Below are 22,539 nucleotides of genomic sequence, written 5' to 3' on the forward strand. Positions count from 1 at the left end.
TGTGGGATGGACAGGGTTGCAATCTAAAAACTCGTAATTGACAGGATTATGAAAAATAAAAGGTTGACATGCACTCAAATATTTTAAATTAAAATGTAAATAAGAGAGCGCTTTACATAGTATAATCACAATTTATTAGAATATGTTTAGTGTACTTTATTGCATGACTGGTTTAGCTATAATATATTATGACTTGGCATAGCAACACTCGGCGGCATTGGGATACCCCCAAAGGACTTAATTTGCCACATTTAATATTAATTTCCAAACAGCTCTCAGATTATTTCGCCTTGTGATGCCAACCGCAAAATGACAACGTAACAAGAAATTTCGAATGTAGTCAAGTATACGAATTTGGTAGTATACATGCAAGATGAAAGTGAGTGGGCTAGTGGTTGAGGGGAGCGACCGAGCGCCTCGCGGTAGTCGGCCACTACATCGACCAACACATCGTACAGACCAGGGCACTTAGTACAAATCGAATAAGATAGTGTACATAGGTTTAATCACAATTTTCAAAAAAGTACAGGGTGTATAAACATTTGGCATAGACAACTCATCTTACGAATACAATAGACAAACTAAAATAAAAATAAACTCTTAAGATTATTCCAAAGTTTGTAATTGTTAATCAACTGAGTGGTTTCAAACATCCTTTAACATTTTCGTGATAATTTATGATTAGAGAGGTTCTTTTAGGCAATGTAGTTAAATTTGTCATATTGCGTGATTCGCCAAATTCATAGCTACCAAAAATGTCAGAAATGCTAGTTTTGAAAGTACAACCAGTATATTACTGCAGGCGACGAGTTGCCTTTACATTTCATAGTACGTCACATAATTGAACAATACAGTCTCGACCGTGCAAAACAAACAAACTTCACGATGAACTCCGCCGCCTGCAGTATCACAACAGTAAAAATATCATTACTAGATTCAGATCTTGGCTTTCTTTTAATCAGCAAAACAGCTTAAAAATACAATATCCGTGTAAGGAAAGTCACCGGGCGTGTGTTAAGACTAGTAGATAATAATACCTATACCCGAAACGATCCGGGGCTTAATTTTATTCGCTACAACATCAATATTATTCTGATTTATACGTCATGTTCATTATTACTATTTATGGTTACATGGGCATACATATTATCATGTGAGATGGAAAAATAATGTGTAGTTTTAAAGCATATAACGTTTGTTCAAAATTCCTATTTATTTCTTTGGAATTAATCATTATCTTATGTGATTTATCTTTTGACTACTGGTCACATAATATTTTTTCTTTATACCAGCGGATATTCAACTTTGCCGCTGGGTCATCAGTAAAGATTAACTTGGAATACTTTATTTATTTCCACGTCCCGTCATTGCCCACCCACTTTGTTGTGTATTTCAAAATGAGATCCATGTAACCACAATCGTGATGTTTTAGTAGATGATTAGTAGAATTACTAAAATACAAGAGTAAAAAATAATTCGTAGCCGCAGTAACCTGTTACATTTAACAGGCGGGAGATAACATTTAGAAATCAAGTATACTGAAGCGTTTATAATCACATTACATTGATATAGCCACTTTGGTACATAATACCGTCAGCAATGAACCTACTCTAATATTTATGGGCTTACTAAGTAATTTCCGGCTTATGGTTCCTGGTCCCACCTATAACGTAACTGTAAAGTTATAGATGTACTCTAACACTAATAGGACACGTCGCTCGTTCTCGTCGATACAATGACAGTGAGTATGAAAATATACTAAAATCTAGACAACATGAAATTTATATATCTATACATTAATTCTAGAAAATGGCAGTAAAATTATGTGATTCACTTCTATTTTATTGCTTTAAGTTCAATACGTACTGTAATTAATTGAGATAATAGTTTCATAAATCTATGATTAAGGCAATTTTAGAATATATGGGAAGAAACGTCCAAGAGCAAACGTTTATATTATATTGCGAATAGTAAACGCCTACCATCGACATTTTATTAAATAATGCTCTGCTTAATGAAATACTAAGTATAGTAAAAGACTATACTTTCTATATCGCACATTACACTAGATATACTTTCATTATAGTTATGAAGTGTCGTCACAATTTAATAGGCCCATTTTGACAGAAGCCATCCCAATGTCATTAATGTCTTAAACTAACTTTTTATTAGGGAAATTACGACCACGTGACGGTTAGACCTTGCAGCTTCAAAGCATTCGGAAGAAACCATAATCGATTAACTTTCAAATAATCGAAACTTAGAATTAGCAATAAGTAATTATTTATCCCATTTTCATTATAACAACAATAAAATAATCAAAACTTTGTTTCTTAGTGAATGATAAAACGAAAAAAAAATACAGTTTACGAGCGATGCTTTATTTAATCTTCTAAAAAGGATTAAATTTCTAAATTACACTAGAATTTATTTACTTTTTAGATTTAGAAAAATATAGAATAAATATTCTGTTTACAAAATATTAAGTAATTTATACAATACGATGTGTGGTTGTAATCGATTGGTCGTAAAAATTGGTTTCTTTGGTTATCGATTTGTATGTCACATGCTTAGAGCCTAGCGATGGCATGTGTCAAAATGGGCCTATTAAATTGTGACGACTATAGCTATTATAGAAATGAAAAGACGAGAACTCGCGTCGTTCCTTTAAAATACAAAACTCAGAATTAAAGACGATTAAATATTAGACAAATAGGTATATCTCGATGTAATAAATAGATCTATAAATTTACTTTTATAACTAACAAGGAAATCTGTTACTGTCGCGGCAATTCCTGACGGCTGAACACCTGACCATATAACGTCTGTTATATTTTATTGATTTTAAGTATCAGTCTGCAAATGCCATAGTAATATTATAAGGCAAAAGCGATAATTGGAAAACAAAAACAAGCTTTGGCCATTCATCAATTTTAAAGTGCATTTAACCCCCAATTGATTTTTACTAACAAATACTTAGTTATCTATAGATACAAGTCTCCTATATTTTCCTAACTGCAACCGAGTCATCACCGTTAATACAGCAGATCAATCCGAGGCTCAGGTTTATCTAAGAAAATATTTCAAGTAGAACTCTACGGCCTCACGTATCGTCATGATGATTAACATATCGTTAATTAAAATAATCTAATACCAATATTATTGCAATAAATATTTTCTCAGTCTTTGGTTCCTTTAAAGTTTATAATAGCATCGTTACATAAATGCTTTAATTCCAATTATTTTCATAAGAGCTAAATATAAAATTTTGTTCGATTGTTTACATACGAGGTTCGTCATCGTCATCGTGCAAGGCGCTGCCTGGCGACACATACCAGATGAAGAGCTGAAGAATCGAGACTGTTTTCAGTCAAAACTAACAGTATGGGACTAGCTACGCCGTATTATGTCTATATTTTATCTTTTACCCATTATTTATTGCACATGAAATTTCGAAAAATCACAGAATATTCAGCATAGAGATCTATTTTAGTAGTAACCATTCGTAAACAAAAATATATAACGTTATTATGTTCCCTAGATGCGTCGCGCGCGATATAGCGGGAAACACGAGAAGCAAATTACGTAAATGACCTCCTACTCCTATTCTTTATAAGAATGAATGACAAAACACACTACTATTTAATTTTACTGTACAATTTGAAATGTATATAATATTGTATTTTGAGTACACACATGGAATATATTCGTTAGACACAAATAAATATTTGAATATAAGATACTTTACACGTTACACTTACGAGACTATGTGATATTTACATACATTTGGAATAAGAAGGTATTTCCGCGTGCGTATGTCGCCAAGTGCGCGAAGGCGATACAGACGTTAATTTGCCGTGAGATCCATGAGAAACTTTTTTCGTTACATCCCAAGTGATTGGCAAAACCGGCTTGATTTTTTGTACTAAACGGAATTTTGAACAAAGTATGTATGCGAAAAAGAACCTCTTATAAACAAAAGTCTTAATATCAACTAAAACAGTTCGATTAATCTTGATATGTTCTTTGCTCACAGGTTTACAAGCTATAAAGGTGATGTGATCTATTATTAACATTGATCTGTCCTGATAGTGTGATAGCATAGCTGACGGAATCGTCCCCTAGAATTAGTAAAATAACAAAAACAATTTTCTAAATGCTGCTAAAGAAAAGAGAATCAGTCAGTCTCTCATGAATACAATGACATTGGGTAAACTACACGATGATTGACACATATAGTGAATTTTCTGATCTAACATTAATATAAAGTGCATAATTGATTAAACATGTTTTAACCCTACTATATATCATTAGGATCGGATAAAAAGTTGTGTGACGGATAAGGTTTTTATAAAACACATAATGACAAGAATATAAAAAAAACTAAACTTTTAACAAACACCAAAGAAAGACCACTCGTAGAAAATCATATCACATAATATAAAAAATGTTTTCTACATAGAAAAAACGATGAGGTATTGATACTATATAATACTTGGCATTTGTGATTACTTTTTTGTACCTTAATCGTTTCATTTCATTTGACATGAAAAATTGCACAATATAATTATAGTTTTTGACACTTTCAAGATAGAATTTTTAAATAACTATGAACTTCTAAACTGTAACATCATAATCGAGGTAAATATTTTAGCGCCCTATTACTATTACAATATAGTTACATATACAGGTGGGACAAAAAGTGTTCCAATCGCATTGACTTATCAAACATTCATGATAATCTGATCGAGACAACATCGCAAAATATAGTGCGAAAAAACAATTCATTTTTAACACTTAAGCAGATATTCAGTTCTAATATTGTAATCTAATATACAAAAGCATATTGCAATTTCATTTAAGCCATAAACATATACGTTCAATGCATTATTTGTACAAAGGATCGATTTCATATTATATAATATAACCGTTTTAAAGAAAGAGATTAAGGTCTTCCGATAATAAATTTTAAGAGAAATGCTTCAGTTAAACCAAAGATGCCAAAATAGGTGTAGTTTACCCTTTCTTTGAATGTATAAATCGAACCTAAGATGTAGGACCTACATAGCGGTACACGTGGCTGTGGTGCAGGTCTCGATGTCTCAGGTAGGGCATTTTCTCACTCGGCCAGTAGTTCTGAAATTAAATATCATACACTGAAGTAGCAAACGGGCATACCGTCCTTAAAATAGAATAGCGTAGCACCGGATAGTAGTAATAATGCCAGTGATGTTGACGACGAAGATTGTGAAGGGAATGGAATGTGTAAAGTAGGGCCAATATAGTTCGACCGAGGAGATATCATTGCCATTCCTATGTAAATCAGCTGTTTTTAAGTGGAAGGATGGATGTGATTCTGTGAACATGGATTCACATTAGTCTTCAGAAGTAACAAAGCATCCGTAATTGGGTTCAGGTATAGCCCACGTAAAACTGCTAGTCCGCTCTGAATATAGAAATGAATCGCGTCGCCATAGCATATTGTATGAGTACACCTGCTCGCAACAACTTCAGAGCGGACTAGCAGTTTAGCGATAACTATACCTGAGAGTAAACGTTTACTTTTCTACTGTTTTGCAATGAATTGGTTACAAATGTATATTAGCGGTAGAGTACGTTCACGTCTGGTGAATTATACGCTTCATTGATACTTGGAGCATACAAAAATTCTGACAAACAATCAACGATGATGGCAATGATAACGATAGTGACGTCATGAATGAGTTTTAAAAAGTCACGACCTTCAAACCATAGGGGCGTATAACATTATTATTTATTTATTAGATCATTTGTTTCCAAATTAATCATTACATATAATCTCTCTATGGATCACAATAAAAGGTTAAATCATTTCTAAGAAAACAATGAGAATTTTTGAGTGAATGAGATTGTTTTTTGAAGGAGTAAATGCTAAAATCATAGATCAAAGGCTAAAATAGAAAAACATAACACTAGTATTAAAAAATAATATAGTGACAACCTTATGCTCCAATGGAGTGTAGGTAATTATTTTATCAACTAGGCTTAGTTTCCATACTGTTCCATATCGCGGTGTAAGAGTCAGATGAACGTATCTACATATTGTCAATTTTACAGGAGAGCAAAAATAGTCTGACAATTCACCACTTCAAACTTTACCAACAACTTTTGCAACATTACATTAAAATGGTTCATAATTGAGATTGATTAAGTGATGATATTGTGAACAAACAATATTCTATGATTAAAAACGTATTTTTTGCAAATACGTTGTTTTAGGTCTAACGGTTAACATGATAAAACTAATATAACGGTACTCATAATACGTTATTCTGGTTCAACCGCAAGTGGTTCTTCTGTTATTTCTTTTTTTGGAACTTGTGAAATATTGAATATAGCGTTTCGTCATTTTGCCATTTCATAAAGGAATACATCGTGAACCGTATTGTGAAAAAGAAACAATTTTTGATTGTTTGTACATACGTTCATCTGACACTAACACCGCGATTTGTACTGTGGTCATAGATTAGTAAAGATTACTCACTCCTAACAAGAAAATGTACCCAGTTTTGAGAATTGAAATAGTTGCGTAAAAAAGTTTTGCCACATGTCCGTGCTAAAATGTCCCTAAAATATTTGAAATAATTATTTATTTATTACGTAAATTACGCAGTATTAGTTATTTATTCATAAATTTTCTCTAAAAATGTTTTTATTTGTCAAGAATTCAAAAAAAGAACTTACTAAAATAAGCCATTTGTGGCTTCATTCAATTTCAACGCGGCGAAGTATCTTTACTAATCTATGACTGTGGTATAGTGCGCTCACCGGCGATGGGCCGACGCGGGCGGAAGCCGCGGCTGCCGTCGGGGCCGCGGGGCGCGCGCGCGACCACCACGCGCGGGCCCGCCGCCTCCTCCAGCGAGAGCGTGCGCAGCCGCGCCAGCAGCCGCTCCGGACGCTCGATGCGGGTCTTCGCCTTGCTCCTGTTGTACACGTTTATTTATTTAGTTAATTGTATCAGGCGTTACTTTGCGGAAATCCATGCTATTAAGTGAAAATTAAAACTACTTCGCAACAATCCACTACAAGTAATTGATTTTGATAAAAACTAAAACTGCATCATTAATTTTTTAAAATATCTTTTCCGCTAGCCGGGAATCGAGCGAGTTTATTTTGAAAAAATATACACCCTCTATATTATTTCACTATCTGATAGTGTCGCTTATAAGGATCAAATTCGGAAAGTAATGTTATGTGACAAATTAAAGTTACATAACATCCTAATCTTAGGACTATAGCCCAATTATCATGGACTATGGCCTAATCCTTATCAGAATGAGAAGGATTAGGCCATAGTCCACCGCGCTAGCCAAATGCGTATTGGTAGACATCACAGACCTTTGTGATTTTTTTTTATAAAATCTTTCAGGTGTACTGGTTTCTTCGCTATGTTTTCCTTCACCATACAGTGAGCAAGTGAGAATTAATTTCTAATACACATAACTTAACGTATCTTAATAACTTTGAAAATCCAGAGGTTCTTGTCTGGAATTTGCCCCTCTGTCGAGAGGCCGAGCTTCTAGCTACTAAACTACCACTACTTATCTTCAATTATTCTCTGTTATATTTTCTTTCGGTGTGCAATAAATAGTTTTTTGTATTGTATTGTAGTGTATTGAAGTAGCAATACACCTGATGATAAGTGGCTACTGAAACCCATGTACAACTGTTATCCACCTCAGATATAATACAAAGGGTTCTACCAACTTTAGATAACCTCAGGTAAATAAATCTAAGCATATTTCTACCAGACATCGACATTTAAAAACTTATGTTTGCTAGATATTGTCAAATTTAAAAATTGGTAGGCGCAGATTGGATCGCATCGTGTTAGAAATATCGCGACTATCCATTACAATAATATCACGCAATGCCCCAATTAATACTTATCCGAGTATAGATGATTAGACGCGATAACGAGTACGTAAATAACCTAGATGTTTTCGCCACCCGTCGCAGCTCAGAAATATGCGGCATGCACACCATACAGTAGCGGTAAGCTTTGCGACACGCTAAACGCTTATTTGTACATATTGTGTTGGCCTTAACCACCAGCTAGAACTAGAAAACTCACCCAATCTTAACCACGTTGCACGCGGACGACTTGCCGTTGCGCGGGTTGGTGAGCAGCACAAACTCCACGGTGTCGCCGGGCTGCAGGTCCGCGTGGTTGCCGCGCACCTCCGACATGTGGAAGAACAGCCGCCGGGAGTCCTCGCCCTCGATGTTCAGAAAGCCGAAACCGCCTGCGTTTGAACATCACAGCTGAATATGTTCATGTGTTTCTTTACTTTTCCAAATTATTTGGGACGCGATTGAAAGTAAGTAGGATTAAGAACGGCCGCGGTCAAATGGAACACACGTAAGGACAAGAAAAGGGCCCTTGGTAATGCCAATATGGTCCAACTGGAGCGGTACGACCTCACCCATTTCTTACTTAAAGCAGTTCTATGTTTCAGTGAAAGAATGGAGGTACCGACCGACTATGTTATTTTCCAGGCGTAGTAACGCTTCTGTGATCGTCTTTAGTTCCAACCTGTTATCCAATCTTATAAAATTATGACAATTAAATTCTCTAACATGCATATGGCTTCGAAAAATCTGAAATTTTTAGCCTTACTTAGAAGAACCCAAAAATTCTATCACTTTTATCAATTAAAAATATCAAACACATATCATGGGAATGAAAATATTGAATTCGTTGAATTTATCAAAAAATCGAAGGCTCTATATCAATGATAATGTTAGAAACGTCATTAAATTTTTTTAATAATATTGTAAAATGTTTAATAATATTGTATCTTGAAAATAATATATTATTATAATATTTATAATAAAATCTGTAACTAATATTAGGAGATTTCCCATATTTTTTGGAGCTCCATGGTTAACATAATTAACCAGTATAACCAAATAAATGTTTTCAGAAACAGCAAGAAAAGTCTCCACGTTACAAGTGTGAAGCATTATGATTTCAGATCTTTGGGGGATCGCCAACTAGTATAACACCAAGTACTACAATTATAATTGTCGAGATACAATGATCTAAAGCATGCCATCTATCCGTGCAAACAATTAACAAAACTATGCTTAAGGGCTATTACATCAAATTATGTACTGGATTAGACCACCGATTTTGGTTCATTCTTAAAACCACAAATAACACTTAGGGTATATTGCTTCTAATTATTTAAAGGGTAATGTGTATTACCAAAAAGTACTACTTTACACAAGCCAACAATAATTATACTAGAAGTAAACATTTAGAGGTAACAGGTACTTTATCATGTCATTTCCCAATATGATATTCACTATATTATTTATCCTCATAGATCGTTCACTACCGCACCCGTCTATTCAGGGTGGCGCCACAACATAACATAACGAAACATACAGTAAAGTCTTATTATCATAACAGATATATCCTATTGTTATCAAAGATATGTGACAGAAAAAATGGCTATTGTTACACGCATCATGTGTAAGCTTTAAAAATGGACACATCTTAGTGTCTCTAACGATAAGCTATATATGCTTACAGCAAATTTGTTGAAAACAATTGAAACTTCATCAATGTCAAATAATACTATAATTATTAAACTCCATTTAATCGCTGTTAATAGTTATGAAATATTTTTTTTTAGTAATTCCTGCCTGTTGTCATGTATTTGCCTATTCTGTTATCTGTGACTATTCATGTCTCTTCACTCTGACAGTACTTTTTCAGCCTATCTTACCTAATACTATCAGGCTCCTATATATAAATATTTTAATCAGTGTCATTATTAACCTGCCAATAATGTTAGGGATAATAAAGGTTTTCTATTTGGAATAGGAATAAATAAGGTAAAAATTCATACCACTATAGTCTGATTCATAATTAGGTGTCCAAAATGTAAACAAAGAAATGTCACTGTCAAAATTAACAAGTTACCAAACTCAAAAAAAAAACAAATCTTTAACAACTATACACAATTTAACAAACGCGCTATGGAAACGAGAAAACATTCGAGTTCGATCACAATCACGAAAATTAATAATATCAGCTAAGAAACTCAAAAATGACGGCATAAGAAATGTTTTGGATTCCGATTGTGTTACCATTATCACATTTTAATTTTCTACCATAAAACTTGTTTTTTATTATTAATACTGTATGGAAAGAAATTGAGGTAATATAAATATTAGAAAATGTGAATTAATCTTAATTTATTTAGATTATTTTATTATTGTTGTGTTATATTAATATCGTCACATATAAGAAACTACCATTTGAAATGTATTTTCTTGATAGGTCAACACCTTTGTTTACATTTTGGACACCTAATTATGAATCAGACTATAGGCTACTAGTTATTAGAAAGATTTCTTGGACATAAATTAGCTACAATAATACTAAAACAATCAGGGATGAACTATTCTTAAGTAGGGGAGGGGGACAAAAAATATGCAAATTAATCAAGCATCTACGACATAATCTATAGATACTGAACCAATCTACGTTATTAAATGTAATGAGATGTGGCGTACTGTAGGTATCAAGTCCACCTTTAATGGCGTCGACAATGGCGCGGCGCTTCTTCCTCACTGGCACGATGTTGGTCGCACGACCCTCTACGTCTGTTTGGAAAGTAACGGGGTCACCAACTTGCAGTATCTCACGCTTGCATGCCAATCCCATTATACCGAACTCGTACGAGATGCCACCTTCGATCTGGATCAAACCTGGGAATACCACAAATTGTAACTTTTATAATTTCTTTTCTGTTTCACAAAAATAACGTAACGAATATTGCATGTGCATGCTTGCCGACATATAAAAATAAAATGAATACAAACAAAGAAATACAAATTGCCATATGAGTTATTGCACATGTGTCAGTGCCAGTGATTCTCTAAGAATATATTTAGTCTTAATTATTATTTTGTATATCCTTGTTAATCACCAGAAACCTCTACCAAGTTTTTTTATAAATATATACACATTAATTATTACATAGTATATTACATAAACTAAATATACTCAAACCAATAAATCAAAAACACCCTGCAAATGAATAATGAAATGAAGAAAAAATAAATATCGAAATAATAATAATAATAAAATATAATAAAGGCAATAAAATTTCACGGGCCAGAAGAGATTTTGCAGTAAAGTAAATGAAGAAAAATTTTGATTGAAGTCTTTTAAAGCCTAGCGAACATTAAGGCGGGGCGCATCACACCGCAACATATTGCAAGATACATGAAGTGCTCGTTTTGGATCTACGGTTCTGATCTTAAATGTAGAAACTTAGACAACCCGTATGAGTTGTACAGGTCTTAAAATGTATGTCTTTCGCATCTGATTTCCAATAAAAAGCATACTTTTAGGCAAGCAATTTCTTTTTATTTTGCTGCGAGTCTAGACATCGGTGTTTACAACAACATTCTACGGACAAGCATGGGCTCGTAGAAAATGAAAAAGCATACCTCATTTAGGGTAAACATTTTTTAGGCGGAGATTGATAGTCTGGTAGTAAAAAAATCAACACTAAAAAAATTTTTTAGACAACCCATTTGCAATATAATTATCGACATATTTAATTCGACTTAAAATACTTTTCAGCTATTAACCAGCTCGGTGAAGGTCGTCTTATATAGGAATTTTAGACCAAGAACGGCTGCTAAAACTGGTCACGCATGCACGCCGCGCGTCCGCTCCGTACGGCGCGGGACCGTCGGCGGGCGACCGCCGCGTGCGACCCGCGGTACCAAGCGGCAGCGCTCTATGAAGAAGCAGTGTGAGACACGCACGCGTGCATCCGCACCAGTTCTAGCAGGCGCCCTTAGCCGTTCGATGTGGCCGTTTTCCGTGTTTATCTATTACACACCGAGATCGTTTCAAATGACCCTTTACAAGCAATTGTTGCAAGTCAATTGTTCCCTTCACATGAAATCCGTTTGATTCACGTATTTCTTGCACGAAGAAATTTAAACATTCTAAATTCTTCATTCGACCACTAATGGGACATGTATGTATAAATTACGAGCATTATAAAAAGAGTCTTAATGTGTGCTTTGGCCCATTTTTGCAATTAGATGCGATGCGCTGCGGTGCGCCTAAATGTGCGCGGACTTTTGTATGTCAAATGATAAATAAATCCGAAACAGCACAGCTTAAACTTTTTTCCGAAATTCGCATTAAAAAATTTGTTTATCGTCAGAAACAGTAAAATAATACTTTATAAAAGAGCTTATAAAGCTGCACAAATCTTGCATACATCACTTTGATCGGACGTACAGAAAAAATAAAAAATATATATTTTTCCAAATCTACCTTTTAGTCGAGCTCCGCCCTTGGGCCCTTTACCTGCGTCAACAAACAAAGAGGTTATACAATAACCTTATTTATTTTTAAATCAATCAGATCATCCACTAGACTCACTAACAATTGAAGCGTATCCAACGTGCAGTCATATTCCTGATGAACGAATTTAAAAAATTGTGACAATGATCGACCATATTGTTTCAACAGGTACATAATGATGAATAAATTAAATGTGGGCGTTTAACTGAGCCAGTTGTATCAAAATTCTTCCACAAATCAATCAACGTGACACTAACATAAGAAAGAAACTTCATAAACGAAAATGCGAAAGGGTCACAAGCTCTTGTTACGGACTTTTTGTGATTATGGGACAATCTATAACGAAAAAAACGAATTTGCTTTTTCATTTTGTATCAATCGAAGAAACAATATTTCAACACACTAACCAAACTTAAAAGATTTGTTGTATACTTGGACCACCGCAAAAACAATAATGTTAAATAATATTACGTTCGATTCTATTAAACAATGATTTCTTATTTCTTACGGGTCATCTACGGTCAAGATAATATCTGAAGTTACAAAGTCAAACGATGTAATACTACAAGGGACGACGACAAATCCTTCGGTTGATTGCGATAAAGTTATCAATAAAAGAAGCAGAAATACATATCAATTTGGACATGCTACTTCTGATATGTTTCAATGCACTGAGCTCATTTTGCCTCGATCAAAGCTATACGATTCATTTTGACAAACATACTCAATTAGCGTACATGCACAAGAAGCATAAACAGTGGCGTTGCTTTCTATATCTCCTTTACTATAGACCACGGATTAGTAAATAATTCTACCGTATAGAAGCGAAACTACTCTCTTCCCCTGGCAACTTTTCTTTTCACTCAGAATTTGCCTGTTTACTTATTGTACGGTGTTTGGCACGTTAGTTATAAATAAGCATTTATTTTGTGATTATTATTTGAGATGAAAACCGATTCGAATTTTAGGAGTTGAGAGAACTGAGTTTAAAACAATGTATATACTCGTACATATAGTCAAGCAAAATAAAACTTTAAAATCAAACCGTATTCACTGTATCGAATCACCCGTCCACAGAATATAGGAGATATAATTATACAGGATGATATTAGTTGTCATCATTTCTAACTATAATACGATCATGCTCAAGAATTAAATTCATCCACTTATTTTTTAATAACTTAAATACAAGAAAAGAAGCAGCATAACTATCCTCAATTATTATTATGATAGACTGTAAAAGGAATACATGCGTCAAAAAGTACTGGTTGTAATTCAGTTATTCTCTTCCGTAATTCGCTTCTATACGTTGTTATTTTTTACTTATCCAAAGCTATAGGTATTAGATCCTTCTCGCGTGATTATATCGTAGGTTTTGTTTATTATGCCTCATTTAATGTAATTCTTCATAATTTACAAGTATTCATTAAATAATTTTATTCATTATCAAACTTGTAAAGGTACTGCAGGTTTTACAAAAATAAAGGGCTTCTAACACGGGCGGGGCGTGGAGAAACACTTATCTGTGGGTAGTACATAAAGAATACATAGTCCTCCGAAGTAACTAAATATACAATCACCCAAAAATATATCGTAACATCTTCATGGCTTGATAAAAATCAACCTATTCATTCATGGACCTCTATCTATATGTGTATTTAGACTTATATATTATATTGTTATGCTAAATACTTTAAAGCACGTCTGAGTATGTTGAGCAAAATTAGATGGTGCTGAATTCGACAAATGTTATGTATCTATTACTATTCTAAAGATTACATGAATTTCGGCTGTGTGTGTATTATTTAAATATTTACATACTAGTAACTATAAATATACATATATACATAATTACATTCAATGTGCTTCTGTTGTAATGATTCTTTGTCTAGCAGGGAGTTCTGGATTTCCTGGGCTTCACCAAATTTAAACAAAAAAAAAATGAACAGATATATATCGGTAAGTGTTCATAAAATAGTGTTATTGTGAAGAAAATGCGTAGTGCTTGTTCATTTGTTTCGAGTCAGAGTTATGGCAAAACATATGTGTGGGATACACAATGTTGTATTTCCTCATTCTCGTCTCATTTCAGTTAGGCAGCTAATAAATTGGGCAAATTTCTTATTACTCTCTTTTTAGATTTCAGATCAAAATATGCTATAAGATCATGTCCATTAGAAAAAAAAACTGTCTTCCAAATCTTACATTTGTAACTAAATGAATGTGAAAATATACTCATATTGTACAAGCAGTTAAAAGACTAAAGCATTTTACGTCAAAAATACTTCTATCTACGGTTACAAGATAGAAATAAGTGCGACAATGGATCGTCGCAGAGGAACTTCCAAGTGTTACCGCCATCCGTGTATTGTTTAGCAAATGAGAATTTAATCGACTCCTCGTAGCTTAACGTGAAAGGAAGACATCTAAAGTTACAAATTTAGAATAAGATTCAATGCGGACCTCAGCTCTTCTATTTACAGTTGAAAAGATTAGGTGTACGAACTCAACAATACGTGTAGGGTTAATAATCAATCCATCAAATATTTACCGGCCAAAAATCGAAATTCGGCAAATTTCCGTATGAAAAAATTGCAAAGAGTCGATTTTGGGAGGCAAACAATAAGATAGATTTATATGAATAAAGAGCAATAGAGAATTTGCAATGAATGGCGATTATCTGTGTTCTAGTGTTCGGTATACTAGTAATATTATTGTGTTATAATTGTTTATTAAGGTGTAAATTGTGTAGTACAAACAAATATGATGACAGCCATAATTTTATTTCACGAGTTTTCTGTCTCTCTCATGCCTGACAGATTCGCCCGAAAAAGATGTGCAAACAAAGAATAAAATAACTTGCAGAAGGTTATCGTTTTGGTATAACGGACCGATGCTGCAGTTTTTTCTCAGTACAAAGCGAGGTTCGCAGCGCATACTCTTGCGTAGAGCGAGCATTTGTGTTTACGCTATTTATTTACATTTTTTATGTCTATTTAGATACTGCTAACATTTACACAAATGAAAAAAATGCAAATCATCCATTAAGAACTGAATATACAAATATATTATATAATAAATTATTATTACTGACACTAATGCACAACATATCCGAGCCTCACCGTAAGATGAATGTTAGATAAATGGTTAAACCGTACCGGAGTAGTGAGCCTGATCGGGATTGAGTGCCCGTAGAGTGCGAGTGACTGTGCCGTTGAGGGTAGGCTCCAGGGGTTTCGCAATGGGGATGGTGCCGCGGGGTAGCACCCTCACGAACTCCGCGCTGGCGCACCCCCCGCCGGAGCCGATCAGGCGGCCGAGGGTGTATTCCACCTCCGTACCTAGCTCCAGCCCGTCAGAGCTGCCCTCCAAGTTGCTGTAACAATAATAGCATATATACTGCGCAGGTATCACTGATATCGTTGTCGTACATAAAGCTTCACTATGACATTTTCGAATTGATTGCAGGCTATAGTGACATCCAAGATGTCCCCCTTTTCATTCATATTGTGAATAACGTTCATGTTTTAAAATTAAACATTATCAAAATCAATAAAAAAGGCTATAAACCCAGATAGAGTAGTCACTGCTAATATAAGGATTATAGCTAAAAAAGTCGGATAAAAATATCTCAATTATTATTATACTATGTATTGGCAACATCCGTCTAAATCCAAATCGTACTACCCAACTCATACCTATGTATGCGATACAATAGTATCGGCAACTATACAATGATAGTCACAAGGAAAGCAAACTACGATTATTCAATTCACTTTATTCAGTTCAACTGTCTGCTATTGCATCCAATTCACCCTCGTGTATCACAAGACGCGATTCCTCTGTCCAGATGGCCGTCAGATTACAATTACAATATAAGGATGCAAATAAGGGGATTAACACACAAATAAATGCCCACTTCAAAAAAAGATATGCTTGCACAAAACACGTTTACAATAACGTAACTACTTAAGAAGGGGTCTCCTTTTAAAATATGAATTGTTAATACATAGTTTACGGTGTCTTGATTTACTCCTATGAATTTGCTTTCGAATTGTGTTCACAGTAAACCAGTATTACTCAGTCCATACTGCTTTAAGGGGGCAGCAACTGGCAAAATAATATTGCATTATTAAATCTTTCACGAAATATCTGTATAGGCAGGCATCTCTTAAAACTTATTATGTAAAAATTTGGTACTTTATAGAGCTGTTTACAGTTACGAAAACAAACCTCTTATAAATGATTCTGTAGGCAGATTTTCTAATATAAAAATATTATCAGAATCTCAACTCAATTTCGTACATTGCCCAAAATACGAGTCGGCAACGAAAAGCTACCACAAATATAAGGGCAAGTTATTTAACAAGCTCACGTAGGTGTATAATTCCCTTCATTAGAAATCTTATACATTTCGAAAATACGTTTTTTGATAAATAATTAGTTGTTTTTCTGGGCTTGTTTAGCAAATATTATTTTATCACCAAATCCAAAAATACATTTGCCAAACATTTGAGACGGATTTTATCATGTTATTTTTAGTTTATAGGACGAAAAACAAATTATTATATTGAACTCAATATAATGAATGGCAGACAAGAGATATAATATCTGGCGAAAATTTTGTCCAAATTAAGGAGCCAGGTCTATTCATTTATTTGTAAGCTAGATTTGAGATTTCATTCAGTGGTTACAGATAAGTTTGAAATATTTCTAGGGATATTTTCAATTTTATTTTAACAACAACTATAAAGGTCTACAGATTGCGGTGATAATCAATCCAATCAACTATGCAAATCGACATTAGAGTAGCGGCCTGTTTTAGAGCGAAGCGGAGTAACATCTTTAGGGAATTATCTGTAGCGCGGAAGTTTCCCGATAGCGAGACATAATTCAATTCGGCGCTTCCGTTTTGAAGCTGCCTAGATGAAGTTAAATGTCACTTCCATTTATGTTCGATTTTCGCTATTAATAAGTTATCGTAAACTTTCAGGGCTTTCTTTGTACGGTAAAAACCGAGTTTATTATTTACATTGTACGGTTATTTTTCGGCATTGAACACATTGCGTTTCCCTTACACAACGTATGACGTTCATCTCAGTAAAAATCAAATCAAACCAAATATACTGCACGTCGATGTTTGTAATTTAGATAAGCAAAAATTGACAAATTTTTAACATTGACAGGCAAAAATTGGTTATGATTTATTATTACTAACGGGCGAAAGTCAATACACGAACTGACCGAGATGCATTGTCGCTTAGAAGGTTCAGGATATTACGCATCAAGTGCGGGATAGCGTTTTGCCTTTTGTAATATAGGCCGGAAAACGGCAATCTTGCAAAAGTACATGACAGCAGAAATAGATAATATGACGATTGCAATCGGAGCGGCCCCAACTCTACTGACAACATGTTAACAAATAGGATAAACGCTCTGGTAAAATATCCTTCGCTTCAAATTTTGCAGACACGCCCGTCATAAATAATCAATATTTACCGATATTATCGTTCGAAGTTTACCAATCTGGGTAGACAAAAATTGTCAATTTTCGAAGTTTGGTAGATGAAAATTAGTTAAGATTGATTATTACTAAATATAAATCATTTTTATAACGTAAATTAACCCTGTGAAATACTAAACATGATTTTATTAAACAATGCTTTTGATAGTTTCCACAATAATGAAAAGATAGTTTGAATTTTACATTTGTACTGTTCATGTATTTCAATTGATATTCTGTAAGTGCTACGATTACTGGCAAGTTCTGTAATATTATAGGCTGAACCTTACCACCGCTTTCTCATATGAATATTTAATGTAAATGACTTCTTTAAATTACGGAAAATCTATTGCATGGCTCTACGACTTGTAGGTCGACTATTATGTTGCAAAGGTACTGAATATTTTATCATTCGCATTTGCTTCAGGGTAGACATTAGTTGAATTCGTAATAGCACATTTTTCAAGGAAGCGCTAACTTTCAGGGATTTTGGTATGTACTATGTTACGACACAATGCTATTCCTGTAGACACGAAATACGGCGCCATGTGTTTAATACAAGCTGTTGGTTATTTAAGAAAAATCTTTAGAGGATGGTAATTGCATTAAATCCTGTAAGAATTAATATCGAAGTTAACGCTTCGGGTCTTTCCAACTGAAGCTTTAATAGCCTATTATCCATAAACAGGGTTCTAAATAGCGGAAGCTTAGATTAACTGCGCTCGACATATTGTATTATAACAAGCTTTCGCGCCGACGCGGGCAGGGAACATATCGTAACGAACTCGCATGGCACATTATTTTTGATTGTACACATAACAATACCAATTAAACATTTTGAGCAACAACATACACAAAAAACTGCATACAATACGTTATGATAAAGCAAAATAAAAAAATCAATACAAAGATCAAAATAAATCCAAACAAAAGGCCAATAAAATCCGAATACAAGGCTTAAAATAAAATAAAAATGTATGAAACCTGAAAACATAAAAACTAAAATATCGATAGGTTTTTATATAATACAGTTCAAGCCTGGAGGTATGGTACTTGGAAAATCAATAGTATGCATATGTCAGGGGCGCTCGACACAAAAGAGGTTTCAGCAGAGAGGGGGTTGCGTTCCGCCGTCAGCTCCTGAAACGCAATTAGCGACAAAGTCTTTGCCCTGCGCTAGCGTACCTTCTACTAGCGACAACTTTAATTAACTAATATTTTACTGAATTTAACATTATAAAGGATGCATCGTGCCTCTTAAACAAAGTTAAAAAGGGTAGGTACATAATATAAAACGAGGACCTTCGAGCCTATTAAGGTCGATGGTAGATGAAAGGTTGGAAAAATGGATAAAATTAACACCGTAATTTAATAGAACGAGTGTTATAAACTGTAGTTAGAATTGAAGTAGGTAGTAAGTAAGTAGGTAGACTACTGGCTAAGTAGGGCAGTTCGTTAGTTATAAGTTTGTAAAGACCGGAGATTCAAAAGTTCAGATAAATGAAGTTTCGCGCGGTGTCTCCGGCGCGTTCTGGTAAAGCTGTATTCCGAGACTTTCTCAGTAATTACAACTTGCAACCGACTCCACGATTATATGACATAATTATTTGCACGTCGTTAATATAAAGATTCAACGTTGAAATGTTAAAAAATTACAAATGTAATTAAAGTTCTAATAAGACGTCATTCATATTTTATTTATAGTTATTTATAGTAAAACGACCTCCACCTAAAACGTCGGCAACCTACTAATACACAAATACTAATATACAAATCATTTTTTTCTTTATAAACATATTTTATAATTTGGATTTTCTAAATAATGAAATCACTTGTTCTATTAATTTTATTAACACACGGCAAAAGCCCTCTTCGGCGCGGGTTTGGTATCGATTTCATCCACTTAATGCACGTAGGTTCGACTGATTCCACGAAATTTGTATCAATGCCTAATTTAACTCACCCCTGTTAGAAATGTTAACGATACTTATACGCAGGCATACATAGGTTAACCAATCATATGGAATTTCCCGACCGACCGATGTTCAGTCGTAAAAGTAATCAACATTCGCTTCGAAATTAATATAAAGCAAAAATGTAATAATTATGTACAGGCAATTTAAAACATTACACGCGCAGCTTTACAGGCTGTTGGTTGCTGAAGGGTCAGCAAAACGTAATAAAAATCAACAAGTGAGAATGAACGAAATTCAGACGTACTTTTATGAAATTGAATTAAGCTTAAACGCATCAACAAATGCAATAACTTTATAATTTACTAATGAGTAACGATATAATAGTCGGCGATATGGTTTGAGACTGAAATTAATTAATACATAATAAGCTATACGTTTTAAGGACACAACTACTTCACATGTAAAGGTTGACCATTCCAAATAAGTAAAATAAGAAGTAATCTTTTAACGATTGTGATTTCTATAGAAGACAGGATGGTTTGTTACGTAGCGAACCAGACGGTTGTCACGTCATTCTATAAAGATACGTTGACCCATCCTTTGATCGATTTTCTTAAATCTTTCGTTGTTTTCAACTCCAGTGAACTTACATTTCAAATACTAAAAAGATTTCGAAAAATTTAATCTGTAAATGAATTTACTGTTACAAAAGATATGGCACGCGAAGCCTCATTTTATACAACTTACTGCTGTGCATTAAATCAAACTATTTATATAAAGTTATCACGCAAAGATATTAATTAAATTATTATGAAATTATTTCTGCATATATTTTTATGTAGGTCGCAAGCAAACCCAGCGAAAATTATTTGCTATGTGGAATATAACTTTTACATACCTTTTAACTAAATATTATTATATATTTTTTTATTCTTTTCATAATATATAGATGTATTAGTAAAAATGCAACATAATAGTCCGATAATTTTATAATATTATATTGGTTTTAATTAAATTTAACTATACTGCAATAACAGTTAATAATAATAGTTGCTAGTAGAGGTTTAAACTCAACTAAACTCTGCCATGGCCGGTCCCAAGCCCGGGTGAGAAAAGAGGAGGGTTGGTTCAGAGGAGACCTACCTGCCGTAAAATGTCAACGCCGAGCACCGGGCGGCGGTCAAATAACCTGGAAACTCTGCAAGGAGCGGTTCGCAATGGCCGTGAGAGACTAAATCCTCTCTAAAATATTGATACGGAAGGACGCGGGAGCCCACCGTGATTATTTTCCCAAGAAAACCACCTCATGAAATCACAACTAGCGCATATGGAGACGTCTGGCGACCCGACTGACAATCGGCGCTATCCGGTTACCGGGCTGGGTAGTGTGAAATTGGCTACCGAAGCTTCCGAAGGGGTTTCTCACCGGGCCCCTGCAGGAAGAAATGCTACTGGTGAAAAACTCAACATAGCCAAGAAAGCAGCAATACGTAACCATCTTCGTATTGGAGCCTGGAACGTCAGAGGACTTCTAAAACCAGGAAAACTGAACATCGTGGAGAAAGAAATGGAACAACACCAGCTAAGTATCCTGTGCGTCAGCGAGACACACATGCGTGACCAAGGCCATTTCACTACTGACGCAGGGAACACCATGTACTTCGCAGGTGCCGACAATTCCAGTGTGAATGGCGTGGGCATCATTGTACCACGCAAACTCAACGCGCACGTCCTCGCATACAACCCTGTTTCAGATCGAATCATAACTTTAAAGATGGACGCCAGACCGTGCAAACTTAACATCGTTGCAGTTTACGCGCCAACCTCAGAATCAACTGAAGAGGAAATCGATAGGTTCTATGGGATGCTGGAAAAAGTACTGGATCAACTACCCAACCGGGAGATCACAATGATTCTCGGCGATCTTAATGCTAAGATAGGCAACACAGATGCTGATACCCACATACGGCAAATAGTTGGAAGATACGGTCTCGGAGATAGAAACGATAGAGGGGAGAGATTTCTAGAGTTTTGCATTGAAAGGAGTCTCACCATTCTCAACTCCTGTTTTCAGCATCACCCAAGGCGCCTGTATACTTGGAAGTCTCCCGGAGATAGGTACAGGAACCAAATCGATTACATTCTCATCGGAGCACGTTGGAAGTCATCTGTCACAAACGCAAGGACATTCCCTGGAGCCGACTGCGGTTCTGACCACAACTTGCTCGTAGCTTTTCTCGCACTCCGTCTGAAGTCACCCAAATTAGCAGTGAGGAAACCAAGACAGCTAGAAGGCCCTGAAAGGGCAGTTTTTCGTACAGCTATGGAATCAAAGCTGAATGAACACCCACCAGAACAACACAACAGTGCTAATGAACAATGGGAGGTGTTCAAGTCACAAATTTCTGACACGCTAAGGGACATCACTCAGGCTAGGATAGCAGACCAGAAGAAAAAGACGTGGATTTCAGAGCACACGTGGGAGCTTATCCAACGCAGGAAAGAGCTTAAGGCAAGGTCCATGGAGCATCATGACTTCAACAGAGTCTACTCAGAGTTATCCGCCGAAATTGATAGTCGTTGCAAAGAAGACAAGAACAACTATCTTGGAAACATCTGCCGCGAGATTGAAGACCATTCCCTCAGATGTCACACAGCAGACCTTTTCAAAAAAGTCAGGCTGCTCACAAGGCAGTTCAAGCCCAAAGCCTGGTCAATTGAAGGGAATG

General features: G+C 35.0%; 1 protein-coding gene across 7 annotated transcripts in view; it reads right to left on the minus strand.

Annotated features, from left to right (window-relative positions):
* Positions 1 to 111: 111 nt before the first annotated feature.
* Unr (cold shock domain-containing Unr) overlaps positions 112 to 22,539 on the minus strand; it is a 35,169-nt gene continuing 12,741 nt past the window's right edge. For 4 of the 7 annotated variants that reach the window (XM_073074574.1, XM_073074578.1, XM_073074572.1 and 1 more), the window contains exons 12-17: positions 15,550 to 15,767; positions 12,362 to 12,394; positions 10,573 to 10,767; positions 8,117 to 8,288; positions 6,808 to 6,965; positions 112 to 5,136 (exon numbers count right to left, since the gene is read on the minus strand). In XM_073074574.1, the coding sequence (XP_072930675.1) occupies positions 5,120 to 5,136; positions 6,808 to 6,965; positions 8,117 to 8,288; positions 10,573 to 10,767; positions 12,362 to 12,394; positions 15,550 to 15,767 (793 nt within the window). In that variant the 3' untranslated portion in view covers positions 112 to 5,119. The remainder of the gene's footprint in view (positions 5,137 to 6,807; positions 6,966 to 8,116; positions 8,289 to 10,572; positions 10,768 to 12,361; positions 12,395 to 15,549; positions 15,768 to 22,539) is intronic. The other 3 variants (XM_073074575.1, XM_073074577.1, XM_073074576.1) reach the window with 3 other exon arrangements.

This window comes from Epargyreus clarus, unplaced genomic scaffold (assembly GCF_041222505.1).
Source record: "Epargyreus clarus isolate Ecla_fem2 unplaced genomic scaffold, WU_Ecla_fem_2.2 ptg000007l, whole genome shotgun sequence".
Lineage (NCBI taxonomy): Eukaryota > Metazoa > Arthropoda > Insecta > Lepidoptera > Hesperiidae > Epargyreus > Epargyreus clarus.